This window comes from Bos mutus, chromosome 21 (genome assembly GCF_027580195.1).
Source record: "Bos mutus isolate GX-2022 chromosome 21, NWIPB_WYAK_1.1, whole genome shotgun sequence".
In the NCBI taxonomy this organism is placed as follows: domain Eukaryota; kingdom Metazoa; phylum Chordata; class Mammalia; order Artiodactyla; family Bovidae; genus Bos; species Bos mutus.
In genome coordinates, this window is record NC_091637.1 from 66,075,355 (window position 1) to 66,101,842 (window position 26,488).

At 48.0% G+C, this 26,488-nt stretch overlaps 2 protein-coding genes and 1 non-coding gene across 5 annotated transcripts in view; 2 read left to right on the forward strand and 1 right to left on the reverse strand.

Moving 5' to 3' along the window:
- Positions 1–1,417: 1,417 nt before the first annotated feature.
- On the reverse strand, positions 1,418–16,163 carry CINP (cyclin dependent kinase 2 interacting protein). 3 transcript variants are annotated; one of them, XM_070358020.1, is made up of 5 exons: positions 16,024–16,163; positions 11,184–11,352; positions 8,953–9,082; positions 2,970–3,099; positions 1,418–1,857 (listed from the first exon to the last, which is right to left on the reverse strand). In XM_070358020.1, exons 1-5 carry the CDS (start codon positions 16,028–16,030, stop codon positions 1,655–1,657), a joined length of 639 nt encoding a protein of 212 aa, XP_070214121.1. In that variant the 5' UTR covers positions 16,031–16,163; the 3' UTR covers positions 1,418–1,654. The 3 variants fall into 3 exon arrangements, with proteins under 3 accessions (XP_070214121.1, XP_014336354.2, XP_070214120.1); XM_014480868.2 differs by lacking the exon at positions 16,024–16,163 and adding an exon at positions 15,463–15,547; XM_070358019.1 differs by lacking the exon at positions 16,024–16,163 and adding an exon at positions 15,065–15,116.
- On the forward strand, positions 9,971–10,087 carry LOC138984531 (U5 spliceosomal RNA). The gene has a single exon (XR_011461817.1). It is a non-coding gene; the product is annotated as a U5 spliceosomal RNA (small nuclear RNA).
- TECPR2 (tectonin beta-propeller repeat containing 2) overlaps positions 16,154–26,488 on the forward strand; it is a 101,132-nt gene continuing 90,797 nt past the window's right edge. Inside the window, 1 exon segment of the mRNA XM_070358011.1 lies at positions 16,154–16,285. The gene's annotated coding sequence lies outside the window, so the exon portion shown is untranslated.

Sequence of the window (26,488 nt, forward strand, 5' to 3'; positions counted from 1 at the left end):
CTCACTGCTTGAGTTCCCGTGTTGCGGGGCACAGGCTCTGGGGCACGGCCTCAGTAGTTGTAGCACAGGGGTTTCATTGCGCTTTGCCATCTGGGATCTTCCTGGCTCAGGTATCGAACCCATGTCTCCTGCGTTGGCAGGCGGATTCTTTACCACTGAGCCACCATGGAAGCTCAGGACACAGTTTTGAGGGCATTAGCCCAACGTGGCCCCCTTCCTTCACCTGACAAAGCAATTCTTTTCTACTTCACCCCAAACTGTCTCCAAGATTCACTTCAGCGCCGGTGCACAGAGGCTGGGCTTCAGCATCAGCAGCGTCATTCATTCCCATTAGATCTCCCTGGCAACCTTGGTGTCCATGGGTGAGGTGTCGAGAAGACAGGATATGCCCTAGAAAGGTTGAGCAGTTCTTCAGTGTCTCCCCTGAAGAACATTTACTCTTTTTTAAGTACCACACCCCATCCCAATCCTAAAAACTGACCCCATGCCTCTGAGGAGGGCTGGTCCTGCCCACCTGGCTTGGGACCACGGCAGGGAGCCCTGGGGGCAGGATGCCCCTTCTGCCGAATGCCAGCCAGGCGGTTTCCAGGCTGCAGGACATCTGACGGGCTACTATTATGGTTGGGTTCTAATAAATACTGCAAAGGAGAGAACAAGAAGTTCTAAGTGCTGCTTTGGAATGCTTTGCACATGCCAACTTACACAGTGAGATTCGCTCCAAATACACCCCCATCACATACAGTCTTTTATTTCTGGATATTTTCTTTCTTTGCCTGGGAAGCACTTGTTCCTGAGCTGCTAGGACTTGAGTGTCATGAGACTACATCCCGTATCACAGCATGACATTTCTTAGACTTCTGTTTCTGGGGGAGCAATGGCAGAACTGACCCCCAATATCTGGTTGCAGATATTGCCAAACTAGGATTTAAACCAGAAGGACATGGAAGACACTTCACCTGGCCTGTCATGGCCTAAGTACAAAGATGGGCAATTTTTTGGTAGCTAGTTCTCATTTGCATGATGCTGATCTTTATTCAGTGACCTCTAAAGTATTTTAGACACTAGTTGCAATTACAAAGCTAATGTGCACTCAGTCGTGTCCAACTCTTTGGGACCCCAGGGACTGGAGCCCACCAGGCTCCTCTTGTCTATGGAATTTTTCAGGCAAGAACACAGGAGTGGGTTGCCATTTCCTTTTCCAGGGGATCTTCCCAGCCCGGGGACTGAACCCAAATCTCTTACATTCCTTGCGTTGGCAGGCAGATTCTTTACCGCGAGTCCCACCCATCTTAGTTGTAGTTACAAAGCTTATACAGTCCCACAATTTTAACAACACAAATATTAAACCAGGCATTTTCTATGCAAGTGGAATCTATGTAAAATAGACCTAATTGACAAAAACCAGATCACTCAGTCGTTTAGTTGAGGAACTCATTTATTTCATGCGGAAGTCTTCATAGATGCCACATTCACAACAGGTGCAGACAAGGCTGAGTGGTAGACAGTGTCTGGAGAGGCTGCAGAGAGCCGGTGCAAGGATCGAGCACGGCCTGACCCAGGGTGCAGCCGGGGGCGTGATCCCAGGGTGCCGCCCAGCGCCCACCTGGAAGTCTGTCCGCTGGGGGGGTCTGGAGCCCGGAGGCGTGGGGGGAGGTCACAGCACGCGGTGCCCGGTTTCCAGCAGCATGCTCTCCAGAAGCAGCCTGCTCCCAGCCTCCAGGTAGGGCTGGTGCAGCCACATGGACAGGTAGCTGAGGGCGAGGTCGCGGTCGGCCGTGTGTGCCAGCTGTTCCACCACCGTGCGCTTCAGGCGGAGCTCCTGGCTGTACATGTCCGAGAGCTTGCGGGAGACCTCATCTGCAACAAACGCGGGCCCCCTCGAACAGCAGCATTTGCTGGAGGGGGATTTTTTGGCCCTGCTGCACTGCTTATGGGATCTTAGTGCCTGGACCAGGGATTGAACCCATGCCCTCTGGAGTGGCAGCACCAAGTCCTGACCACCGGACCACCAGGGACTTTGAAAAGCTGCTCCTTAAAAGCCAGAGTCAGCAGCAGAACTACGAGGAAGACGGACTCTGGCCAGTGTAGATCAGGATCAGATAACAAGGGAAATGAGTGTCATGGAATTAAAAAGCACCTGTAACCTTCTCTACACAGCTCTTAGGAGCCTACAGTCACTATACAGAGTGCACTCATCTCAGACCGACAACATTCAATGAACACATTACATTAGGTGATTTTATCCTTCTCCCTTATTTAGAAGTGAGGTCTCAAAGCGACATCAAATAGTTTAGCCCTTCTTTTAAACTAATGATGCTAAAAACAGCCCTTACTGCACAATTTATTAAGTAATGGGGTTTGTTTTCCCAGCAGCCTGCCTTCATGGGGCAGGCTAAAGTGATCCCCATTTACTTTTTGAACAAAGCAAAACAAAAAGTGAAAATCTATCTTTCTACCAAAAAAATAAAAAAATCCTGCCTCTGCTGAGGTGGCTAAGCTCATTCTGCCCACTGGCTTTAAAGGACTAACGGCAGCTTGCTTCATGGGTCTCTAATGATGTTTAACACTCTTTGCTGATTGTTGTTCAGTCACTAAGACGTATCCGACTCTGCGACCCTGTGAACTGCAGCCGCCAGGCTTCCCTGTCCTTCACCATCTCCCGGAGCCTGCTCAAACTCATGTCCATTGAGTTGGTGATGCCATCCAACCATCTCATCCTCTGTTGCCCCCTCCTCCTCCTGCCCTCAATCTTTCCCAGCATCAGGGTCTTTTCCAATGAGTCTTTGCTGGTTAGTAGGTAATTAAAGCCAAGAAGAAACACTCATCTAAGATGCCTCCATCTCCCTCCCTCCCAATGGATCCTTCTGAATTGACTTTCAAAGTCTTGTCAGCTTTAGAGGGCCAGATCTAAATGGCATGAAATGCTCTCAGGATCTACCCTTGAAAAGCAGGCACAAAGAACGACTTACAAAAATGAGCTGTGGGCCATGTGTGGAAGAGCGGGGGGCGCTTTCTCTCCTCCCCATGATGGTAATCCTCTAGTTCACAAACGCCCTTGGTGGTTGAAGACAGCTTTTCCATCTTCATCTGTATTTTCGTCTGAAAAAGATATTAACTTAGACTATGAGAATATTATTGGAAATTCAGTCTTAGATTCAGTAACTCTGAAGATTTCAAAGCTAAGAAATGTAAGTCTGTTGAGAGGTAAGTCCAATAACTCAACACCATTCACTCCGTGTGCAGCAAACTTCTGGGAGATGGAGGTGAACGGTTGCTTTGATTACACAAGTTTGGTTTACTTCAGTAATAAACCCTGGATCTCCATTGCTGGAGAAGAGGAAGCTTGCTGAGCACTAGCTCTCTGAACATCACTCACTTTTTAGCACCGAAGACCTAGAGGGGTGGCAAGGCAGGCTCTCCCTTTCATGGAATGAAAGACAGGAGAAGAGGCATGAAATGAGCTCACCTCTGACTCTGATGAACTGCCTTTGAGTTTGATGCCAAAAACTCAGCCTCTGTGCACCAGTGCTGAATCAAATCTCAGACAGAGTTTTGGGTGAAGTAGAAATGAACAGCTTTATTGCTTTGCCAGGCAAAAGAAGACATGGCAGCCTCTTGCTCTTAAAAACTGTGTGTCTGCGGCCCAGGGGTATTTGACGAGGAGTTTTACAGCCACAAGGGGTGGGGTTGCCAATAAGATTAGGGTGTGTGTAGGGCCTGGTCTCAGGTGGTCAGGCCTCCTAATCTTGATGAGTTTCTTGGGTCCCTTTAATCTTGCCTCAAGTAGTTTCTTGACTGCTCCTCTCTAAATTAGCAACTGCTGGAATCCACCCTTTGGAACTCAGGGAAGGTCAGGGAGGCTGGAGTCTTTTTTTAAAAACAAATTATTTATTCATTACAATTTTATTTAATGGTTTTTGGCTGTGCTGGGTCTTTGTTGCTGTGGGGCTTTTCTCTAGTTGCAGCGAGCAGGTTGGGGGGCACCCTCTGGTTGCGGTGCTCGGGCTTCTCACTGCAGTGGCTTCTCTTGTTGCCAAGCACGGGCTCTAGAGCAGAGGCTCGGTAGTTGTGGCTCACGGGCTTAGCTGCTCGGCGGGATGTGGGATCTTCCCAGACGAGGGATCGAACCCATGTCTCCTGCATTGGCAGGCGAATTCTTTACCACTGAGCCTCCAGGGAAGCCCCGTATTTATTTATCTGGCTGTGCCAGGTCTTAGCTGCAGCACTTGGGATCTCTGATCTTCGCTGCAGCACGTGGGATCTAGTTCCCCAGTCAGGGATTGAACCCGGGTCCCCTGCACTGGGAGCGTGATGTCTTAGCCACTGGACCACCAGGCAGGTCTCGAGCCTGGGGTCTTGCCTACAAACAAGAAAGGTGGGACAAAAAGGCTTCCGTGTCCTGCTTGGTTTCAAGTTCACTGAGACCTCTGAGGCTTGGTTTCATTGTTGATAAAACTGTAATAACAAAAGGCAGCCCAGCATGCTGCACACGGGGAGGCAACAGCGAGCACGTGAGCTGACGGTGCCTTGGTGCACGTCAGGAGCTTGCTGCAGTGGGGCCCAGCCCAACAGACTGCCTGCTAACACAGGGGCCAGGGGACTGAGCGAGTGCCTGCGGGGCGCCCGGTCGGAGCCACGTCAGTGTTTGTGAAGACAAACACGTGCAGTGACCAAGCTTTCGGATTTCAGTAGCATAGGTCTGTGTGCGTGCATGTTAAGTCACTCCAGTCATGGACAACTCTGTGTGACCCCATGGACTGTAGCCCACAAGGCTCCTCTGTCCATGGGATTCTCCAGGCAAGAATACTGGAGTGGGTTGCCATGCGCCCCTCCGGGGGATCTTCCTAACTCAGGGATCGAACCCGGGTCTCTTATGTCTACCTGCATTGGCAGGCAGGTTCTTTACCACTAGCGCCACCTGGGAAGCCCCATTGTAGGGTCTGCTGCTGCTGCTGCTAAGTTGCTTCAGTCATGTTCGACTCTGTGCGACCCCATAGACGGCCACCCACCAGGCTCCCCCACTCCTGGGATTCTCCAGGCAAGAACACTGGAGTGGTTGCCATTTCCTTCTCCAATGCAGGAAAGTGAAAAGTGAAACGGAAGTCGCTCAGTCGTGTCCAACTCTTAGCGATCCCCTGGATTACAGCCTACCAGGCTCCCCGTCCATGGGATTTTCCAGGCAAGAGTATTGGAGTGGGTGCCATTGCCTTGGCCCTAAGTATGAAGTTAGCTTTATGTACACAGCGGGGTGTAAGAAAAGCTCTACCAGTCATCAAAATCTTAATTCCCTGCACCTGGTCCTTCAAGCACTCTCTAACTACATGAAGCGGCTGAACTAAATTTAGCTAACATTAGTTTTTAAAGGACCAGACTCTGTTCCCAAATCTTTCCAGGTTCGATATTTCATTTGGCCCGACGCCAGGAGGTAGGACTCATCACTTCCGGATGACAGCTGGGAAAATTCTCAAGTTTGCTGAGCTCGGGACGAGGCCAGGCCTCGACATCCCATCCCCAGCCCTGCCCTCTGCGTCCTGCGGCAGCTCCCCGCTGCCACCTAATGCTTAGAAGAGCTGATGAGCCCAAGGACAGCAAAGGAAACCCCGGAGGCTCCAGCCTGGGCCGGAGGGGCCAGCTCCATCCGGGGGCTCATTCAACAATAACGACACCAAAATCACACACGCCACAGCCCTGAAGTGACACGCTCGCAGCGCCACGTCCCTCCTAAAGGCAAGAGCCCTCACTGCGAAATGTTCGTCCAGCTGAGGGACACGGACACCTCCACCCTCCACCAAGGCCAGATTCAAGGACAAGTCAAGCCTGGGAAACCATTCTCTCTAAAGGCTGGAGGAAAACAGGAATAATGATATCAATATTCTCGTAACATCAACTTTGGTTTTGAAACTGAGAACTAATTCTCAAACTACTTTATTTTTTTTTGGCCATGCTATGCAGCTTGCAGGATCTTAGTTCCCCAACGGGGATTGAACCTGGGGCCCACAGCAGTGAGAACTGAGTCCTAACCACTGCACCACCAGGGCAGTCCCTTGAACCACTTATTCCATTTAAAATAGAACAAACCCACTGGGGCAGAGAGCTCGGGGCCTGACAGCTAGCACCCAGGGTCAGCCCAGGCTGTCTGAAGGAAGCCGATGGCGCCCACTCCAGTGCTCTTGCCCGGAAAATCCCATGGACGGAGGAGCCTGGCCCAGGCTGTCTGAAGGAAGGCAGTGGCACCCCACTCCAGTGCTCTTGCCTGGAAAATCCCATGGACGGAGGAGCCTGGCCCAGGCTTTGTCTGAAGGAAGGCGATGGCGCCCCACTCCAGTGCTCTTGCCTGGAAAATCCCATGGGCGGAGGAGCCTGGCCCAGGCTTTGTCTGAAGGAAGCCAATGGCGCCCCACTCCACTACTCTTGCCTGGAGAATCCCATGGATGGAGGAGCCTGGCCCAGGCTTTGTCTGAAGGAAGCCAATGGCACCCACTCCACTATTCTTGCCTGGAAAATCCCATGGACGGAGGAGCCTGGTGGGCTGCACTCATGGGGTCGCTAAGAGTCGGACACCAATTCACCTTCACTTTTCACTTTCATGCATTGGAGAAGGAAATGGCAACCCACTCCAGTGTTCTTGCCTGGAGAATCCCAGGGACGGGGGAGCCTGGTGGGCTGCCATCTATGGGGTCGCACAGAGTCGGACACGACTGAAGCAACTTAGCAGGCCTTGGGAACTAGAGCCACTGTGGGGCATGCGGTCACCTCAAACCTAGCGGCCATTTTCAGCTGCCCTGCTGTGGGTGGAGGGGCCACGGACAGGACGTGTCACCTGCTCAGTCCATCAGGCTGGGTTTTCTGGACCTTGACTCAGGTCTGACACCCCCCCAGGCCACCCCTCCTCTGCACAGTCAGCGGGGCTGGGGAAGGGGGTCCCATGGCACCAGACAGCCACGCGAGAACAGGGAGAATGGGGACCACGCAAGCAAAACCAGTCAGTCCCTCCTGCCTTGCCTGAAATGGGAGGCGAACAGCCTCTTCCCCTTGTTCCTGCCCAAGCCCTCCTTCCCCACCGTGGTGTGCATATGCACAGAGTTATAAATGAGGGAACTGCGTGCTAAAGAAAGCCAAATGGCATTTAGAAACAAAATCCTTCCCAGGGTTTTTACGTTTCGTAAAAGTCACGTTAGCATGTGCCTGAAGTGTTTCTCGTTCTGATCCAGCTGGGGGTTCTGTGAGATGTTTTGTGTGGAGAGGGAGGCGGTAGGCCACGGATGATGAAGTTCTGGTGCAAGTGTTGCCACGTCGACCAACAGACGACAGCCTGGCTGCCTGTCCTTAACTTTGTTGAAAGCATTTCAGTATACACATGGAACTATATTCTATATGCCGTAACACACCATAATGGAAAAGGATATGAGAGACAGTATGTGTACATGTGTAACTGAATCACTTTGCTTTACAGCACAAAGGAACACAATGTTGCAAACCAACTAGACTTCAAGGAAACAACAGAAACTGACAAGTACAAGCTAAGAGTGACCAGAAATAAACAATAAAAACTGACAAGTACAAGCTAAGAGTGACCAGAAATAAACATTTCAATATAGGAACTTAGCCATCCAGTTTTTTCGCTTTCAAGCAATGTGTGCACTGGTGTTTTGTCCAAACAAAACCACTTGCCAAAATCAAACGGGTTGATGTGGGGGAAAACATTGATTACTCTGCTTGTGTCGATTCAGGAAGCCTAGGTCCAGAAGCTGAGGTCAATGACCCAATTACTGGAGACACAGCAGTGACCACAGAGATGCGACAAAGCAAACACCTACACGCCTTCCCCTCCAGCCTTCCTAGCAGTGGGAGTGCTGAGAAGGGATCAACGACACAGGCCTGTTTCTGCCTGAGCACCGCCTGCGAGGGGTGGGGCAGGTGGGCAACTGTTTCTTATCACAGCACCACCCGAAGGCGGTGTTACAAACCAGGACAATCACAAAACCCTGATCTTTACTTAGAGGAGACAGATAGCTCCCCCACCCCACCCCCGCAGCAAAATATCCTGAAGACAGTAGTGCATTTGATCAAAGGAAAGGCGAAACCAAGATGTCCTTGGTGCCCTATTTATTTTTCTCATTTTCATGTTTCAGAAGCCATTACAGCTTATAAAGGATGTGCTTCTTTTCTGAAAAACTCATAAACCTATAGTCTGCCTTTAATAGGCGGAATCCTGACTTTGAACAAGTGGTATCTTGAAGAAATACAATGATACTCGACATATGCTGTTTAAAAAGATAAGGAAGCATGTAAAGCATTAGAAACACATCAAGAAATGTTAGAACATATAGACGCTCTATGTGGAGAAGCTTTAGTTATCTGTGTTGAAGATGTGTAAAACCCTATCCCTGTGTCTGGCTGAGACGAGGGTGTTTCGTCCACACGAGGTGGCCAGCGTGGTGGGTACCGACATCCAGCCTTGAGTTAAACAACACTTCAGAGCATCTCTTATGGGTGAGATCAGGGCTCTCAGGCCAGATCCAGCTCCATCTATTTTTGGGTGTCCCTTGAGCTAAGAATGGGTTTTACATTTTTAAGTGGTTGAAAAAAAAATCAAAAGCAGAATATTTCATGTGACACATGAAAGCTGTATGAAACTCACAGCTCAGCGTCCATAAGTAGAGCCCTGCTGGCACGCAGTGGTGCCCACTCGCCTCTGGACGGCTGCTGAGTAGAGGCGAGCAGCCCGCAAGCCTAATTTGCTTCCTGTGGGGACCGGGAGCAGGGACACTGCCCTGCGACATGCCGATCAGAAGGAAGGTCAGGACAGCATCTCGGAAACCAGATTTATGGGGCAGGCAGAGCAAGAGACCACCGAGGAGGTGGAGGAGGGACAAACAAAATCTCGGAGGAGGGAAGTGTGGAACCCTGCCGGGCGCCGGCGCACACTCGCCCCGGGCGGCGACACCTTACCAAGCCTTCCAGGGTGGCCTGCAGCTCCTCGCACAGCGTCTCGAGCTCCCTGCTGTATTCCGGGTGCTCCTTTTCGGCACCGTCGTCAGAAGTCAGGCCGCTGCTCGCTAATTCTATCTTGTCTTTGCTCCTGAACCAGATGGAAAAGCAGGAACAGAACACACTCCATGAGGTTGCCTCCCTTCATTAGGATGAACCCTAGAAAACTCAATATCCATGGACATGTGTCATCATCGACTGTTTGCACCGGTGTCATTTCACATCATCATATTTACATGTTATTTACGCACACAAGGAATATGTCCATCCACTGCTCGATTCTGCCCTAGAACAAAGTCAGTTCAATCCAGCCCTGTGGCGTCTTCAGTGGACAAGACATGGTCATTTCCTCAGAGCCCGCCAGCTAGGAATGCGTTTTGTAAATGGAAAGCTGTGATCCATGGCACCTGAAATTAATCTAGTGGCTCCACAATCAACATTTAAGTGAGAAAATGAAACATTAGAAGATTATCAGAGAAGATCTTCTCGTTGTTCTTCATTTTGTAGACCAAAAAGTTTTAAAAAAGATTTTTGGAGCATACTTGATTTACAATGCTGTGTTAGTTTCTGCTGTACAGCAAGTGAATCAGCCATACATACACATATAGCCACTCTTTTTTAGATTCTTTTCCCATCTAGGCCATTACAGAGTATTAAGTAGAGTTCCCTGAGCTATATAGTAGGTCCTTATTAGTTATCTATTTTATTTACAGTATGTGTGTGTGTATGTATCAATCCCAAACTCCCAGTGTATCCCACCCCCCACCTCCAACTTCAGAGAGCATCTTATGGAGTCAGGTAAGAACTGCTTCATGGAACTTGCTGAGCAGGAGAAGGGACCAGAGGGCTGACATGTCTGATGTGCTTGGGAGAGCTGGCGAGGGCCAGGGGTCCAGCCCAAGAAGTTAAGACTCTAGACTCCGGCCGGTAGACAAAAGATATGCAGCTCTGAGAAATCAAAACTACTATATATAGATCCACACTCATGTTTCTCTTCAGGTCATTTAAATCTTTCGCCTTTTACTAAAAGATTTCCATGGGTAGGAACAAGCTTGAGTCTTGATTAAATTTTTTGAGGCCTTGCGTAAGCCAGGCTGATTAAAAAAAAAAAACCAAAACCCAAACTAAAAATATATATACAGGAAAATGCAAAGAATAATAAAGCAAATCTTTCAATCAGAACTGGTAACTGCCAACAATTTCTTCATTTTCTTTTGTCTACAGTTTCTCTTTTGTCTTTTTAAAAGAACTTGCTAAGGGAAAACACACTCCAGCATGTCTCCTCTGCTCTGAACACCCCACTGGGTGTTCTGACCACGTCTGGCTCCTGGTCACCATAGGGAGATAACCAGGGCAAGGTCTGGGAGGGTCTCAAGCCCAGGGGCTTCTCTCCCTGTGGCATCAGGGCCCAGGGAAGCGTTCAGGTTCCCCAACCTAGAAGCTACCCAAACCCCTGTCCTTCCAGGTTTTTATGGAGGCTTCCTTACGAAGTCACAATTGATTAAATGATTGGCCATCGGTGATTAACTCAACCTCCCCAGAGTGCAGGTGAGGGGGCGGGGCTGACAGTGCCAACTCCAATTGCACGGCTGGTGTCCCCCTCCTTAGGGGTTTTCCAAAAAGCCCCCTTATTAACACAGGCTTGGATGTCTTAGGAAGGGGCCTGTTATGACCACAGGGCACTCCTTAATCATTCTGGAGCTAATTCAGGAACTGGAGGACCAAAGAACAAGTATTACTATAACTAAAGATTCTTCCGTAGGTCAAGTCCCTAAGGAAATCATAAGCGTTTTAAGAGCCATGTGCCAAGAACAGGGACAAAGGCCAAATCTATGTATTTTCTAGTGATAGTCACAACACCACAGAAATAAAAAGCAGCAGTCTGGAGATGAAGTGGAACCTGCCCCACCATCCCATTCAGTCCTCCCAGAAGGTACCAGCGCCTGAGTCTGTCTCCTCCCAATCCATTTTGATAATTTGACATGCAGATGTAACCACAAACGATTTGTAGCATAATTTTGTTTCTAAAACGCACGTACCCTTCACACCTGCACGCACTGTTCTATCAGTGCTTGTTCACTTTGTTTATCCACGTTGCTGGAGGCTACCTGGCCCACTCTAAAAGACGCCCATCAAGCGTCTGCCCGATCACTAAGGCCGAAGCGCACAGAACGTGTTCTGCCAGTACTTACGACAAGCTGATTTTCATGTTGGCGATACTGTTTGCAGTAGCAAAACCTCCATCGTTGAGGGTTTCCCACTTCAGGATTAAATTATGCCAGTCGGCCGCATTGTCCTTAATTTTTCTTGCACTGACAGATAAGACAGGTTTTCTTGGCGTTACAGTTCCAAGAGTCTTTGCTAATAAGGAGGAAGAGAAACATCACTTTATGAAATTCAAGATCACAGTTGGGGGGAAAATGGTCCTTGTGATTTGCGACAGTAAGACTATTTAAAACACTACATCGACTGGACAGATCCTGTTGTGAAAATGAAGACGTGCGGACGAATGTGAAAGTTTCTGGGACGAGACAAAGAGAATTGTTTCTACCTTAAAAGTCTCGGCAGATATAGCCGAGTCCTCTCGAAGCCTCCACACTTTCACGCTGAGCGCTCTGTGATGTCAATGTGAAAGTCGCTCAGTCGTGTCCAACTCTGCGACTCCATGGACTGTAGCCTGCCAGGCTCCTCTGTCCATGGAATTCTCCAGGCAAGAATTCTGGAGTGGGTAGCCGCTTCCTTCTCCAGGGGATCTTCCCAACCCAGGGATGGAACCTAGGTCTCCCACACTGCGAGCACTGTGACCACTTGGTGAAGGTCGGGATGGAGGCAGAGCTGTAACTTTGTGCTGCCAGGCTCTGATTTCCCTGCCTTGGTGCTCCCATTCTCTAGCCTCAGGCACTCTGATACCTGGCATTTGCTCCGAGCCCTGTGGGTAACTGGTGCTAGTCACTCCAACACTGACACGGCTGGACCCCAGAGACGCAGTGACGGTCTCGATGCTGCCAACGCAGGAGGAGGTCCAAACTCTTTCAGGACCTGGCTCCCTCTTGGCCTCGCTGCAACCCCCACCTTGAAGCCCCTCAATCTCTAACTAAAGTCAACTACTTGTAACTCTGGAAAAGTCCTCTGCATGTGCAGTTCTCTCTGCTAGAAAGTTCTTTCCTTCCTGAAAATGATGCTGCCCATATCCTGGGACCCACCCAGACCCCAGCTCCTGTGGGAAGCAACACCCAGACTACTCAGGCTGTCTGGCCCTCCCACCCCTCTCTTCTTCTCTACTTAGAATCCCTCAGGGACTTCCCTGGTGGCCCAGCCCAGGTTCGATCCCTGGTCAGGAAACTAGATCCCACATGCCACAAATAAAGATCCTGCATGCTGCAATGAAGATCGAAGATCCCTCGTGCCGCAACTAAGACAAACACAGCCAAAAAACCAAAAAATCCTACAAAGGCATCTCATGGCCCACAGGATAAGGTCCAAATTCTCAGAGAGGTCCGTAGGAATCCAGGACACACAATTGTTTGGAGTATAGATTCTAAAGACCAGGCTGACTGGGTTTGAATCCCAGCTCTGTTACAGCCACCTGTGCAATCTTGGGTAAGTTAGTTAACCTCTCATGGTTTCAAAGTGTCCATCCGTAAAATGAAGATAAACTACATCTACTTCTGAGTTAAGTGAAGATGAGATAATATATGCAAAGCTGTGTGGGCCTGGCACATGGCAAGTATCCAACACAGTATGTGTTACCTCAAGGGCCTCTCCAGTGTTTTTTCCACCACCACCAAGCGGTGCACTCAACCCTGACACTGCCTACTGGGAGTCAGCATCAGATTCCACAAGTTAACGGCTCAGTCCTGTAAGACTCCTCTCCCCTCCCTCCACTTCAGATCCCAGCTTCAAGTCCAGGTGGCCACCTGTGCCTCTGACCTACAGGCTCCCCTCCTGAGGTTTGATTAACTTGTTAGAGTGGCTCACAGAGAGCTCAGGAAAACATCCTCCTTACTAGGCTGCCAGGGAGAGCCAGATGGGAGCGACGCGTTGGCCGATGCATGTGGGCAGGGGAGCAGAGCGCTCTCCCAGCACCCCCAGCCGCTCACCAACCTGAACGTTCTCACAACCCTTCATTCCTGAAAGTTCTCACAACCCTTCACTTTTGTTTTTTTATGGATGCTTCGTTACTTGGGCACAACTGATTAAATGAGTCACCGCTGGGGCTGATTTAACTCCAGCCTCTCTCCCTTTCTTGGAGACGGTGGTTGAGGTGGGTGGGACTGAAAGTTACAACTCTAATCACACGGGTGGCCCCCCCTTGACAACCAGCCCCCATCCTCAGGCTACCCAGGGGCTTCACTTTTAAATATCATTGATTTTTTTCATTCATTCTTTATTTAGACAATTGTCCAGTATTTGCTGAAACCTATATGCAGGTCAGGAAACAACAGTTAGAACTGGACATGGAACAACAGACTGGTTCCAAATAGGAAAAGGAGTACATCAAGGCTGTATATTGTCACCCTGCTTATTTAACTTATATGCAGAATACATCATGAGAAATGCCAGGCTGGAAGAAGCACAAGCTGGAATCAAGATTGCTGGGAGAAATATCAATAGCCTCAGATATGCAGATGACACCACCCTTATGGAAGAAAGTGAAGAGGAACGAAAGACCCTCTTGATGAAAGTAAAAGAGGAGAGTGAAAATGTTGGCTTAAAGCTCAATATTCAGAAAACTAAGATCATGGCATCTGGTCCCATCACTTCATGGGAAATAGATGGGGAAACAGTGGAAACAGTGTCAGACTTTATTTTTGGGGGGCTCCAAAATCACTGCAGATGGTGATTGCAGCCATGAAATTAAAAGACACTTATGCCTTGGAAGGAAAGTTATGACCAACCTAGATAGCATATTGAAAAGCAGAGACATTACTTTGCCAACAAAGGTCCATCTAGTCAAGGCTATGGTTTTTCCAGTGGTCATGTATGGATGTGAGAGTTGGACTGTGAAGAAAGCTGAGTGCCGAAGAATTGATGCTTTTGAACTGTGGTGTTGGAGAAGACTCTTGAGAGTCCCTTGGACTGCAAGGAGATCCAACCAGTCCATCCTAAAGGAGACCAGTCCTGGGTGTTCTTTGGAAGGACTGATGCTAAAGCTGAAACTCCAATACTTTGGGCACCTCATGTGAAGAGTTGACTCATTGGAAAAGACTCTGATGCTGGGAGGGATTGTGGGTAGGAGGAGAAGGGGACGACAGAGGATGAGATGGCTGAATGGCATCACTGACTCGATGCATGTGAGTCTGAGTGAACTCCAGGAGTTGGTGATGGACAGGGAGGCCTGGTGTGCCGCAATTCATGGGGTCGCAAAGAGTCAGACATGACTGAGTGACTGAACTGAACTGAACTACATTACACCAGACATGGGCAAGGAAGTGCGTGAACTACGCAGACCAGGGCCACTTCCATAGAACTTACTTTCCAAAGAGGAGGTGGATAACAATTAGGTGATTATCCGTTTGTTTGTTTGTTTTTCCTTTTTGGCTGCACCATGCGGCATGTGGGATCTTAGTTCCCAGACCAGGGACTGAACCCAAGTTCCCTGAACTGAGTCTTAACCACTGGACCGCCAGAGAAGTCCCTATGATCATTAGCTTATATCATAAATGCCAGAGAATAAAACAGGATCTTGTGTTAAGAGCGAACCCCGAAGACATTGTCATTTAGGCTGAAACCTAAATGATGAAAAGTCAACAGCAAGGACCCTAAGTGAGAATGAGCTTGGTGAGTGTGAAACAAGACCCATGTGGCCAGAATGAAAAGGAGAAAGAGGGAGCAGTAGCTGAGGAGGCAGTCAAGACAGCCAGAAAGTGTTAGGCCAAGGTAAGGCATTTGGGTTTATTCCAAGTCAATGAAAAGCAAGCAGGAAGCTTTGAGTAGCTACATGACCTGACATAGGTTTTTAGAAAGTCACTTCCACAAAGAAGTCTTCTTGGATCCCAAGGTTAGGTTAGGACTTACTGCACTCTATACCTGAACACCCTTGACTTCATGAAGTTTCATTCATGACACTCACCAACGCAGTGTATTTGCTTGTTTAATGCCCAATACATTCCTTGACAGACAAAGTTCCACCACAGTAGCGACTAAGGCTGTCTTGTTCCCTCTTACAACTTCAGCACATAGTGAAGGAAAGTCGCTCAGTTGTGTACGACTCTTTGCGACCCCACGGGCTATACAGTCCATGGGATCCTCCAGGCCGGAATACTGGAGTGCGCTGTAGCCTGTTCCCTTCTCCAGAGGGTCTTCCCAACCCAGGGATCGAACTCAGATCTCCCGCATTGCAGGCGGATTTTTTATCAGCTGAGCCACAAACGAAGCCCTCAGCACATAGTAGGTGCTGACTAGAATGTGTTAAATGGAGAAAAAAATCTCTTACCGCCTGTACCACAATCTTCTAAGGAGTTCCCTTACCGAATAGGGGCTCCTTGAGGGCGAGGAGCACGTGAGAGTCATTATCTGTTTGCCCCAAAACACAGCACATATTTAGGAACCAAAAACAACGCTCTGACTTCAAGGAACTCAAACGAGATCAGGTATCAGCCACAGAGCAGGACAGCAGCATAGCGGGTATCTTTCTTATTCTCTCCAAGCCTCGACTTCCCACCTGTTGATGACACTTCAAGGTATCGTGGTGAGGCTCAGTGAGCACTCGCTGAATGACAGCTTTTGTTACAAGCAGAAAAAACTCTGTGGCCAGGAACTCTGACTGACGGGATTTCAGAGAAAGCGCTCTGCTGTTGCTAATTTATAACGACAATTTGAGTGTCAGGATCTGCTGACGCTCTTTTGATTATTTTGGCAAAACTGACTTCCAGACCGACTGCGGAGCCTGTGCCGGGGCCAGCGGGCTGGACCGGGGCCAGGCACGAATCGGCACGCAACTAGGGAAACTTCCGGCCGCGGGTCCAGCTCCAAGACCAAACGGCACCACTCGCACCCTCCCGCTTGGGAAAACTGGCCCTTCTCACGCACCTTCCATGCCTTCCGCAGGGATCCCGGGAAAGAGATCCGAAGCCCCGCCTATGGACCGGAAGTCCTCTGCGTCACTTCCGACACGCCCACCGCCCCTAGATCGGGCTCTGCCGCTCTAGCCGGCGGCGGAGCCGGCTGTTCCTCGGAGGTGCCCGTCCCGTTGCCCAGGGAACGGACTCCCGGCAGTCCCCGCGGCCCGGAGTCCATCCCCATCTCCTCCGGCCCGGCCGGGCCGACGAGTCCGGAGGGGCTGCCGCGGGAGGTGAGTCCCGCCACGCCGCCCGGCCCCGCGCTCCCCCGCCCGAGCCGAGCTCCTGCGCCTCAGGGTCTCACTGTCCGTCCCGCCCCCGTTCCCGACCCCCGTCTCGCCAGCGCCAGGTGGCCGAGGCCGTTGCCGTGGCGCCCGAAGCGTCGGACCCCGTTCCGGGCAGAAGCGGGCGGCCCGCTGAGGGAGCCGTCGTCGCCCACGCCTCTGGGCGCCGCGGGTCCGCCGCCCCGCGCGCGCCGCTCGCTCGCCTCTCAGGTTCCGCGCCTTCCGTCTGCCCGGGCCGCGCCCTCGCACCCCCGCCGGCCCCGGGTGCCGAGCTCCAGGGTCTTTCTGAGGGACCCTGCGCCTTGTCCCCCAGCCCGAGCCTCTCAGTCCCGGTCCCTTCATCCGCCCACCAGCGCCTGGCACCAGGCCTTGGCTCGTACCCAGTCGATGCTAAGTGTTCGTTAAATGGATAAGTGAGCGACTCTTCTCTCAGTCCTTTAAGGCCTCAGGCAAGATAGTGAGTGCAGGTTGAAGAGTGCGGCACCCCGGAGTCAGACCCGGCGCACAGCACTGCCCCTTCCTAGCTGTGTTTCAGGGCAAGTGATGTCTCCGTAAACTTGAGTTTCACCATCAGTAAAGTAGGGATTGATAATAGTTTCCAGCTCTGGCTGGGTGAGAAGATTAAACGGGTCAGTGCTTGTGAATTGCTCAGCACCGTGGCCGGGCGCTGTGCATTTCAATAAAGACTAGCTAGCCCCTGCGGTCCTTACCCGCACACCCTACCTACTTTTCTCTTCTCTGCTCTTTTGTTCTTCATCCCTTTTCTTGCTGAGATTCAGGAATTTTATTCCGTCCTATTGCTTCTGTTGACGTTTGTTGGCAGAGTGCGGGGGACCAGCTTGGCAACACCCTTGCCTTATCTGCTGGAGCGATCAGTTGCACTTGGGCTTGACTTCCTCCTAGTAGCCAAGGTCTTGAAAACTTTTATGGAAAGGAGTTCTGGAAATCCCCAAACCCAGATCCCAGGATGGACGGAATCTGGGAATAAAGTCATTGTAGCCCTTGTGTTCACCAGCCCTGGTCCCCTGAGCTGCAAACCACTTTTTACTTCCTCCCACCTAGAAGCTACCATGCACCTTGGTGAAGCTCTGAATTTGTTTGTTTGTTTGTTTTTGAACATCCCTTGTTGGTTCATTCAGCAGGTAGTTATTTGGTGCCTGTTGTATGCCAGCCACAGTACCAGCTTCTAGAGACGCTGTGGTGGACCAGACAGACCCAGTCCCTGTCCCCAGGGAACTTTCCAGCTTGAGAACCAGCAGGTGTAGGTACAGGGAATGCTCTGCTCGAGTTTTCAGGACTGGCTTGGAGGCTGGTGGTGGAATCAGGGTGGTCCTCTTCTGAAGGAGTGACTAGTAAGGAGCTTTTGTTAGGTTTAAGTTACTTTGTAGTCTCATTGTCTTTTTCAGTGTAAGATTGGCTCCTATTGGATTCGTTTTCCATTTTCCCTAAGAGAAATTAGACCTTAAGTTTGGGGGAGGCCTCATTTTATCTTAGCTTCTGTGTAGTTTGGACAAAATGGTCCTGGAACTTAGTGGGGAAAAGGGAAGGAAAAAGGCATCAGGCAGAGTAGCTGACTGAACTTAGAAAAGTGGAGAATGGATTGGAAAACAGTTACTCATAACAGAAACAAATTTGGAGTCAGGCCTGGAGAGATGTCTAGATACAGAAGAGCATAAGAGCGTGGTAGAATCCAAGGGAGTAGCTGATGGCTCTGTGAACTGCCGAGACAGAAGTGAGCTGTCGTTCGAAGCGTGTGTCAGTTTTAAATGAATGTATTCTTTGGACCCAGACATAAAGAGACCATTGAGTTTTTGCATAATGATGGATGTAAGTGATGTGGAGTGGTTTTATATGTTGTTCTACTATACCTCAGGAATTCTGGCCGTGTTTAGAGAGAGATTAATTCAACAGATATGTGTTGATTGTACCACACTCCCTGGTGGTCTTTTGGAGAGGAGCAGGATGTAGATGAAGACTGGCAGGAAGCCACCGAGGAGGATAGAGAGCAAAGCATGTGGTAACCACGCTCATAGCGTTCTGTGAAGGCGGAGACACACCAGCGAAGTGTCAGAGGGAGTCTGAAGGCTTCCTGTGGCCAGCGCGTTCTTACAAGATATGTGTGGGGGATGGGGAAGGAACGAAAGGGACTTTGCAAAAACCGTGGGAGTTTGGGGCTGTGCTGGCAGACTACTGTGGCTGCAGTGTAGGGTATATGGAAGGAAGAGTGGCCTGAGATGAAGCTAGATACAGGCTGCCTTGTTGAAATGCTCAACTTCATGCTCTGATCAGACTTCAGCCTCTGAGCACTGGCTAACCATCAGGCTTGGGATCAGGGAAGTAACCAGATTTCATTTGAAAGATAAATAACTGCCTCCATCTCATTATGTTCAGCCATAAGATTTTATGTGAAGTCAAGTGGGCCTTAAGAAGTATCACCAGGAACAAAGCTAGTGGAGGTGATGGAATAACAGCTGAGCTATTTCAAATCCTAAAAGATAATGCTGTTAAAGTGCTACACTCAATATGCCAACAAATTTGGGAAACTCAGCCAGTCTAGGACTGAAAAGGTCAGTTTTCATGCCAATCCCAAAGAAAGGCAATGCCAAAGAATGTTCAAACTACCACACAATTACATTCATCTCACATGCTAGCAAAGTAATGCTCAAAATTCTCCAAGCCAGGCTTTAACAGTATGTGAACATGAACTTCCAGATGTTCAAGCTGGATTTAGAAAATGCAGAGGATCCAGAGATCAAATTGTCAACATCTGTTGGATCATTGAAAAAACAGAAGAGTTCCAGGAAAACATCTATTTCTTTTTATTGACTACGTCAAAGCCTTTGACTGTGTGGCTCATAACAAACTGTGGAAAGTTCTTCAAGAGATAGGACTACCAGACCACCTTATCTGCCTCCTGAGAAATCTGTGTGCAGGTCAAGAAGCAACAGGTAGAACCAGACGTGGGGCAACAGACAGGTTCCAAATCGAGAAAGGAGTACCTCAAGGCTGTATATTGTCACCCTGCTTATTTGACTTATATGCAGAGTACATCATACGAAATGCTGGGCTGGATGAAGCACGGGCTGGATGAAGCACAAGCTGGAATCAAGATTGCTGGGAGAAATATCAGTAACCTCAGATATGCAGATGACACCACCCTTATGGCAGAAAGCAAAGAAGGACTAAAGAGCCTCTTGATGAAAGAGAAAGAAGAGAGTGAAAAAGCTGGCTTAAAACTCAATATTAAGAAAACTAAGATCTTGGTATCTTGTCCCATCACTTCATGGCAAATAAATGGGGAAAAAATGGAAACAAGTGACAGACTTAATTTTTTGGGCTCCAAAATCACTGCAGATGGTGACTGCAGCCATGAAAGTAAAAGACGCTTGCTCCTTGGAAGAAAAGCTATGACCGACCTAGACAGCATACTAAAAAGCAGAGACATTAGTTTGCCAACAAAGGTCCATCTAGTCAAAGCTATGATTTTTCCAGTAGTCATGTATGGATGTGAGAGTTGGACCATAAAGGAAGCTGAGCACCAAAGAATTGATGCCTTTGAACTAGGGTGTTGGAGAAGACTCTTGAGAGTCCCTTGGACTGCAAGGAGATCCAACCAGTCCATCCTAAAGGAAATAAGTCCTGAATATTTATTGGAAGGACTGATGCTGAAGCTGAAGCTGCAATACTTTGGCCACCTGATGAGAAGAACTGACTCATTTGAAAAGACCCTGATGCTGGGGAAGATTGAAGGCAGGAGGAGAAGGGGATTACAGGATGAGATGGTTGGATGGCATCACCGACTATATGCACATGAGTTTGAGTAAGCTCCGGGAGTTGGCGATGGACAGGGAAGCCTGGCGTGTTGCAGTCCATGGGGTTGCAAAGAGTGACACGACTGAGCGACTGAACTGAACTGAAAAGATTTTAATACTTAAAAGAATAGTGGATGTTGTAGCCGGAGTTTAATAATAGACTGTACAACAGGGAGACTAATTACCACTTCGTAGAGATTTTGGAGAGAATCCTTAAACCATTAGATTTGTCAGGGTGCTTTGGCAACTTCCAACCATTGTACTAGGTGGATAATTTAGACCATTGTACCAAGTGGATGATTTTTAAATACTGCCAATCAGGTATTTGGGTGCTATCAGTCAGTGTGAAGTCAGCTACCACCTTCCATATGTGTGGGTTGTGGTTATAATGGGGGAGGGAATTATCCTGTCTTGAGGAAGAATGTTGTGATTTTTATATGTTTAATGGAAATATCCATGACCAGAGAAGCATTATTGATTTTAAAGATGGATTGAGAATATTCTTTTGCAGTAAGACCTGAAGTTAACTTTTTAAATTTTTTCATTCAACAGGTTGATGTTGAACATTTACTCCATGCCAAAGGTGTTGTTAGATACTAGGCTTTTCACTGGTAAACAGGAGAGAATTTGTGTTGCTTACAGTTCCCTAGTGGCTCAGAGGTTAAAGCGTCTGCCTCCAATGCAGGAGACCCAGGTTTGATCCCTGGGTCAGGAAGATCCCCTGGAGAAGGAAATGGTAACCCACTCCAGTATTCTTGCCTGGAGAATCCCACAGACAGAGGAGCCTGGCGGGCTACAGTCCACAGGGTCACAAAGAGTCGGACACGACTGAGGGACTTCACCATCACCTTCACAGTCTCATCAGTGAGATGATCATTAAACTGTTTATCAAATAAAGTAATTAAAAGTGTGATGAGAATTATGAAAGACAGGATGAAAAGTTGAGGGATGTGGGGACTGATGGACACTGTCAGTGATCTGGTCAGTGGATGTCTTTCTGAAGCCAGATGTGTGGAGTGAGATTCAAGGTGGTGGGGAGCAGGGAAGATAGTCAGTTCTGAAGCCCAAGGAAGGAATAAGTGGGTGGTAGAGACAGAGCTTAGAGGATGAGTGGGGAGAGGTGGATGTGTGATGGGGGAGCCGGGAAGGGGTCAGGCCAAAGGGCCTCGTCCACAGAAAGGTATTTGGCTGACTCAAAGCACTCGGAAGCCCCACTGAAGAATTTTGAATAGGGTGAGTGATATGAGAGCCACCCATTTCTCTTTCAAAGAACTTTAAAAACAAAACAAAACACTTTTCTGGAGCTGTTCTAGGTTTACAGCAAAACTGAGGGGAAGCTGCAGATACTTCCTTATACTCCCTGAAAGTGAAGGTGAAAGTCGCTCAGTTGTGTCCAACTCTTTGCGACCCCATGGACCATACAGTCCATGGAATTCTTCAGGCCAGAATACTGGGGTGGGTAGCCTTTCCTTTCTCCAGGGGATCTTCCCAACCCAGGGATCGAACCCTGGTCTCCCTTCCCTTGCACATGTATCCCTCCCTTATCACCATCCCCCACCACAGTGGGACATTTGTTACAGTTGGCGAACCAGCATTGATACAGTGTTATCACCCACAGTCCATGGTTTACCTTAGGGTTGGTGGTGTGCATTCCGTCGGTCTGGACAAGTGTGTAGTGGCGTGCATCCATCATGGTGTCAGTACTTTTACTGCCCTAAAAATCCTCTGTGCTCTGCCTGTTTATCCCTTCCCTCCCCACCCAAACCTTGGCAACCCCTTTTCACTGTCTTTATAGTTTGCCTTTTCAGAAGGTTACGTAGTTGGAATTATACAGCATGAAATCTTTTCAGATTGCCTTCTTTCATTTAGTAATGTGCACTTCAAATTCTCCATGTCTTTTCTTTCTTTTTTTTTTTTTCTCCATGTCTTTTCATGATTTAATAACCCATTTATTTTAGTGCTGAATAATATTCCAGTGTCTGGATGTACCAGAGTTTGCTTATTCATTCACTTACTAAAGGACATTCTCATTGCATCCAAATTTTTACAGTTATGATTGAAGGTGCTATAAATATCCTGGTGGGTTTTGTGTGGATGTAAGTTTTGAACTCCTTTAGATAAGTACCAAGGACTGCATTGCTGGATCATGTGATAAGGTTATGTTTAGCTTTGTAAGAAGCCTTCATACCGTCTTCCTAAGTGGCTGCACCGTTTTGTAGCCCCACCAGCAATAAATGAGAGTTCCTGGTGCCCCGCGTTCTCAGCAGCACTCGGTGTTGTCAGTGGTGGAGATTTTGGCCATTCTAGGTTTATAGTGGCTCTTGTTTTAATTTGCATTCTCCTGATGACATACGATGTGGAGCATCTTTTCATAGACTTATTTGATATCTGTATATCTTCTTTGGTAAGGTGTTTTATTAAGATCTTTTGCCCATATTTTAATTGGGTTCTTGAGTTTTAGAAGTTCATTGTATGTTTTGGATAGCAGCCCTTAATCAGGCAGGTATTTTACAAATATGTTTCTCCCAGTTTGTGACTTGTCTTCTCTTTCATGTGCGTAGTCTTTTGTAGAGCAGAAGTTTTTCATTTTAACGAAGCCAGCTTATCAGTTACTTCTTTCATGGGCCGTGCCTTTGGTCTTGTTGCCTAAGACGTCGTCACCGTGCCCAGTCATCTGGGCTCTCCCCGGTATCGCCCTCTGCATGTTTTGTCGTTTCTGTGTCTTACGTTTGGGCCTGTGATGCTCTTTGAGTTAATGTTTGTGAAGAGTGTAAATTCTGTGTCTAGACTCACTGTTTCCCTGTGGGTGTCCAGCTGTTCCAGCACCATTTCTTGAGAAGGCTGTCTTTGCTCCACTGTCTTTGCTCCTTTGTCAGAGGTCAGTAGGCTGTGTTTATGTGGGTCTGTAGCTGCACTTTCTCTTCTGTAGCTTCATTTGTTCTTTCACCAGTACCACACTATCTTGATAATTGGTGCTTTATAGTAAGTTTGCAGTCAGATTATATCAGTCTTCAAACTTCATTTTTTTTTCCATCAATATTGTGTTGATGGGTCTTCTGACTCTATAAAACTTCAGAATTATTTTGTTGAGATCCACAAAATAACTTACTGGCATTACACTGAATCTGGAAATCAAGTTGGGAAGAACTGACATCTTGACAATATTGAATTTTCTTAACTATGTACATGGGATACTTCTCCATTTATTTAGTTCTTTGATTTCATTCCTGTGACTTTTGTAGTTTTCCTTGTATAGCTCTTTACGTATTTTGTTAGGTTTATACTTAAACATTTTATTTGGGGATCCAAATGTAAATGATACTATGTTTTAATTTAAAATTCCACTTGTTCATAGCTCCTATATAGGAAAGTGATCGGCTTCTGTTTCTCTTGTATTCTGCAACCTTGCTATAATTGCCTATTAGTTTCAGGAGTTTTATTATTATTTGGGGTTTTCTATCAAATGAACATGTCATCTGCAGAGATAATTTTATTTCTTCCTTTTCAGTCTTACATTTCCTGTCTTATTGTATTAGCTAGAACTTCCAGTATGATACGGAAAAGGAGTGGTGAGAGGGGGACATCCTTGCTTTGTACCTGGTCTTAGTTGGGGAAACTTTGAGTTTCTCACCATTAAGTATGATGTTAGTTGTTGGATTTTTTGGTAGATATTCCTTATCAGGTTGAGGACATCCCCTCTATTTCTGGTTTACTGAAGCTTTTTGTCTTGAGTGAGTGTCAGAGAGCGGATACTTCTTGTTTTTTTGGTAAAAGCTTCATTGAAAATTCACATCCATGTGTATTACCCATTTAAAATGTCCAATTCGGTGTTTTTTACGATATTCATAGAGTTATGCAGCCACCACTACAATCAATTTTAAGACATTTTACCCCCCTAAAAAGAAACTCCAAACCCTTTAGCAACCATCCCCACCCTCACCCTTTTTGCCTCCCAGCTCTAGGCAGTTACTGATCTACTTTTTGTCTATAGACTGGCTACCTCAGGCCATTTGTGTATTTCATCTTGGTGGAATCATCCAGTGTATGGTCTTCTGTGTCTGGCTTCTTTCACTAGGCATAATGTTTTCAAGGCTTATCATATAGTGTGTATCAGTACTTCGTTCCTTTTTACTGCTGAACAATATGTTCTGTTGTATGGATATATCCTGTTTTGTTTATCCATTCATCAGTTGATGGACAGTTGGGTTGTTTTACTTTGGTTTTATGAATGGTAATATTTTGAAATTAAGTTTATGTGTTCAGTTCAGTCGCTCAGTCGTGTCCGACTCTTTGCAACCCCATGAATCACAGCACGCCAGGCCTCCCTGTCCATCACCAACTCCTGGAGTTCACTCAGACTCACATCCATCGAGTCAGTGATGCCATCCAGCCATCTCATCCTCTGTCGTCCCCTTCTCCTCCTGCCCACAATCCCTCCCAGCATCAGAGTCTTTTCCAGTGAGTCAGCTCTTCGCATGAGGTGCCCAAAGTATTGGAGTTTCAGCTTTAGCATCAGTCCTTCCAATGAACACCCAGGACCAATCTCCTTTAGAATGGACTGGTTGGATCTCCTTGCAGTCCAAGGGACTCTCAAGAGTCTTCTCCAACACCACAGTTCAAAAGCATCAATTCTTCAGTGCTCAGCCTTCTTCACAGTCCAACTCTCACATCTTTCATTTCTCTTGGGTATATAATTAGGAATAGAATTGCTGGGTCATATGGTAAATCTGTGTTTAATGTTTTGAGGAATTGCCAGACTTTTCCACAGTGACTGCCTCCTTTTATTCTCTACCAGCAATGTATGGGGCTTCCCAGACAGTGCTAGTGGTCAAGAACCCACCTGCCATTGCAGGAGATGCAAGAGATGTGGGTTTGCTTCCTGGGTCAGGAGAGTCCCCTGAAGTAGAAAGTGATAACCTGCTCCAGTATTCTTGACTGGAAAATCCCATGGACAGAGGAATTTGGCAGGCTACAAGCTGTGGGGCCACAGAGTTGGACACGACTGAGCGTCTAGACAGCAATGTATGAGGGTTCCAGTTCTCCACACCTCTGTTAACACTTACCTGTCTCTTGATTATAGCCATCCTAGTGGGTGTGAAGTGGTAATGTCATTGTGGTTTTGTTTTGCATTTTCCCTGATGATTAATGATGTTGAGCATCTTTTATTGTGCTTATTGGCCATTTGTATGTCTTCTGTGGATAAATGTCTATTCAGATCCCACTATTCAGTTGGTCACTTGAAAATTATCTTTTAATTATTGAGTTTTAAGAATTTTTCATGTATCGTGGATATAAGTCCTTTGTCAGATAAATGATTTTTTTCCCAGTATGTTGGTTGTCTTTTCTCTCTTTTTTTTTTTTGGCTGCACTTTGCAGCATAGAGGGTCTTAGTTCTCCTACCAGGGATCAAACCTGTGCCCCTGTGTTGGGAGTGTGGAGTCTTAACCACTGGACCACAGGGAAGCCCGTCTTTTCATTTTTCTTTCTTTAGTTTTGGCTGTGCTGGGTCTTCGTTGCTGCGCCCAGGCTCCCTGCAGTCGTGGTGAGCAGGGGCTGCTCTTTGTTGCAGGGCTTCTCATTGCTGTGGCTTCTCCTGTTGCGGAGCGTGGGCTCTAGGCACATGAGCTTCAGTCGTTGTAGCACTCAGGTTCAGCAGTTGGCTCGTGGAATCTTCCAGACCAGGGATGGAACCCATGTCCCCTGCCTTGGCAGGTAGATTCTTCCCCATTGTACCACCAGGGAAGTCCATCTTGTCACTTTTTTTTTGATGATGCCTTTGGAGCACAAAAGATTTTAATTTCGATGAAGCTGGAGAGCTCGCTGTGCCCGCTATGTGTGAGCATCGACTCCCAGGGCAGCTGTGGAAGCAGGAGAGCAGTTGTTCCAAGGACCGCACGGGGGTCCAGGGGAGGGGGGTGCTGGCTTCAGCTCAGGCATGGCCACAGAGCTGAGAAGGGGCCAGCGGGAGGCGGCTGGGAGACAGGGCTGGTGGAACACGATGAGGGATTGCTGTAGCGGGGAGCAAGGGAGAGAGATCAGATGTGTGCTAGGATTTCAGCTTAGATAATTTCAATCAGCTACCTGTCGCCTGCTATAGAATTACGGTCGTTCTTAATGGTGCTTGGCAGGTGAGTCCTGTAGTCCCTTCTCATACACTTGAAGTGGCTTTTGGTTGTATGATCACTGTGCCAAGGAGCTGGTCCAGGGACCCTGAACTTCTGTATTATCCTCTAACATCTCCTAAGCCACCTCCAACAAACATGTTGTGTACGTTTGAATAGTGTGCCTGCCCTGCAGGTGCAGCTTTGAGGCGAATCCTTTGCCCCCTTCTAACCAGACT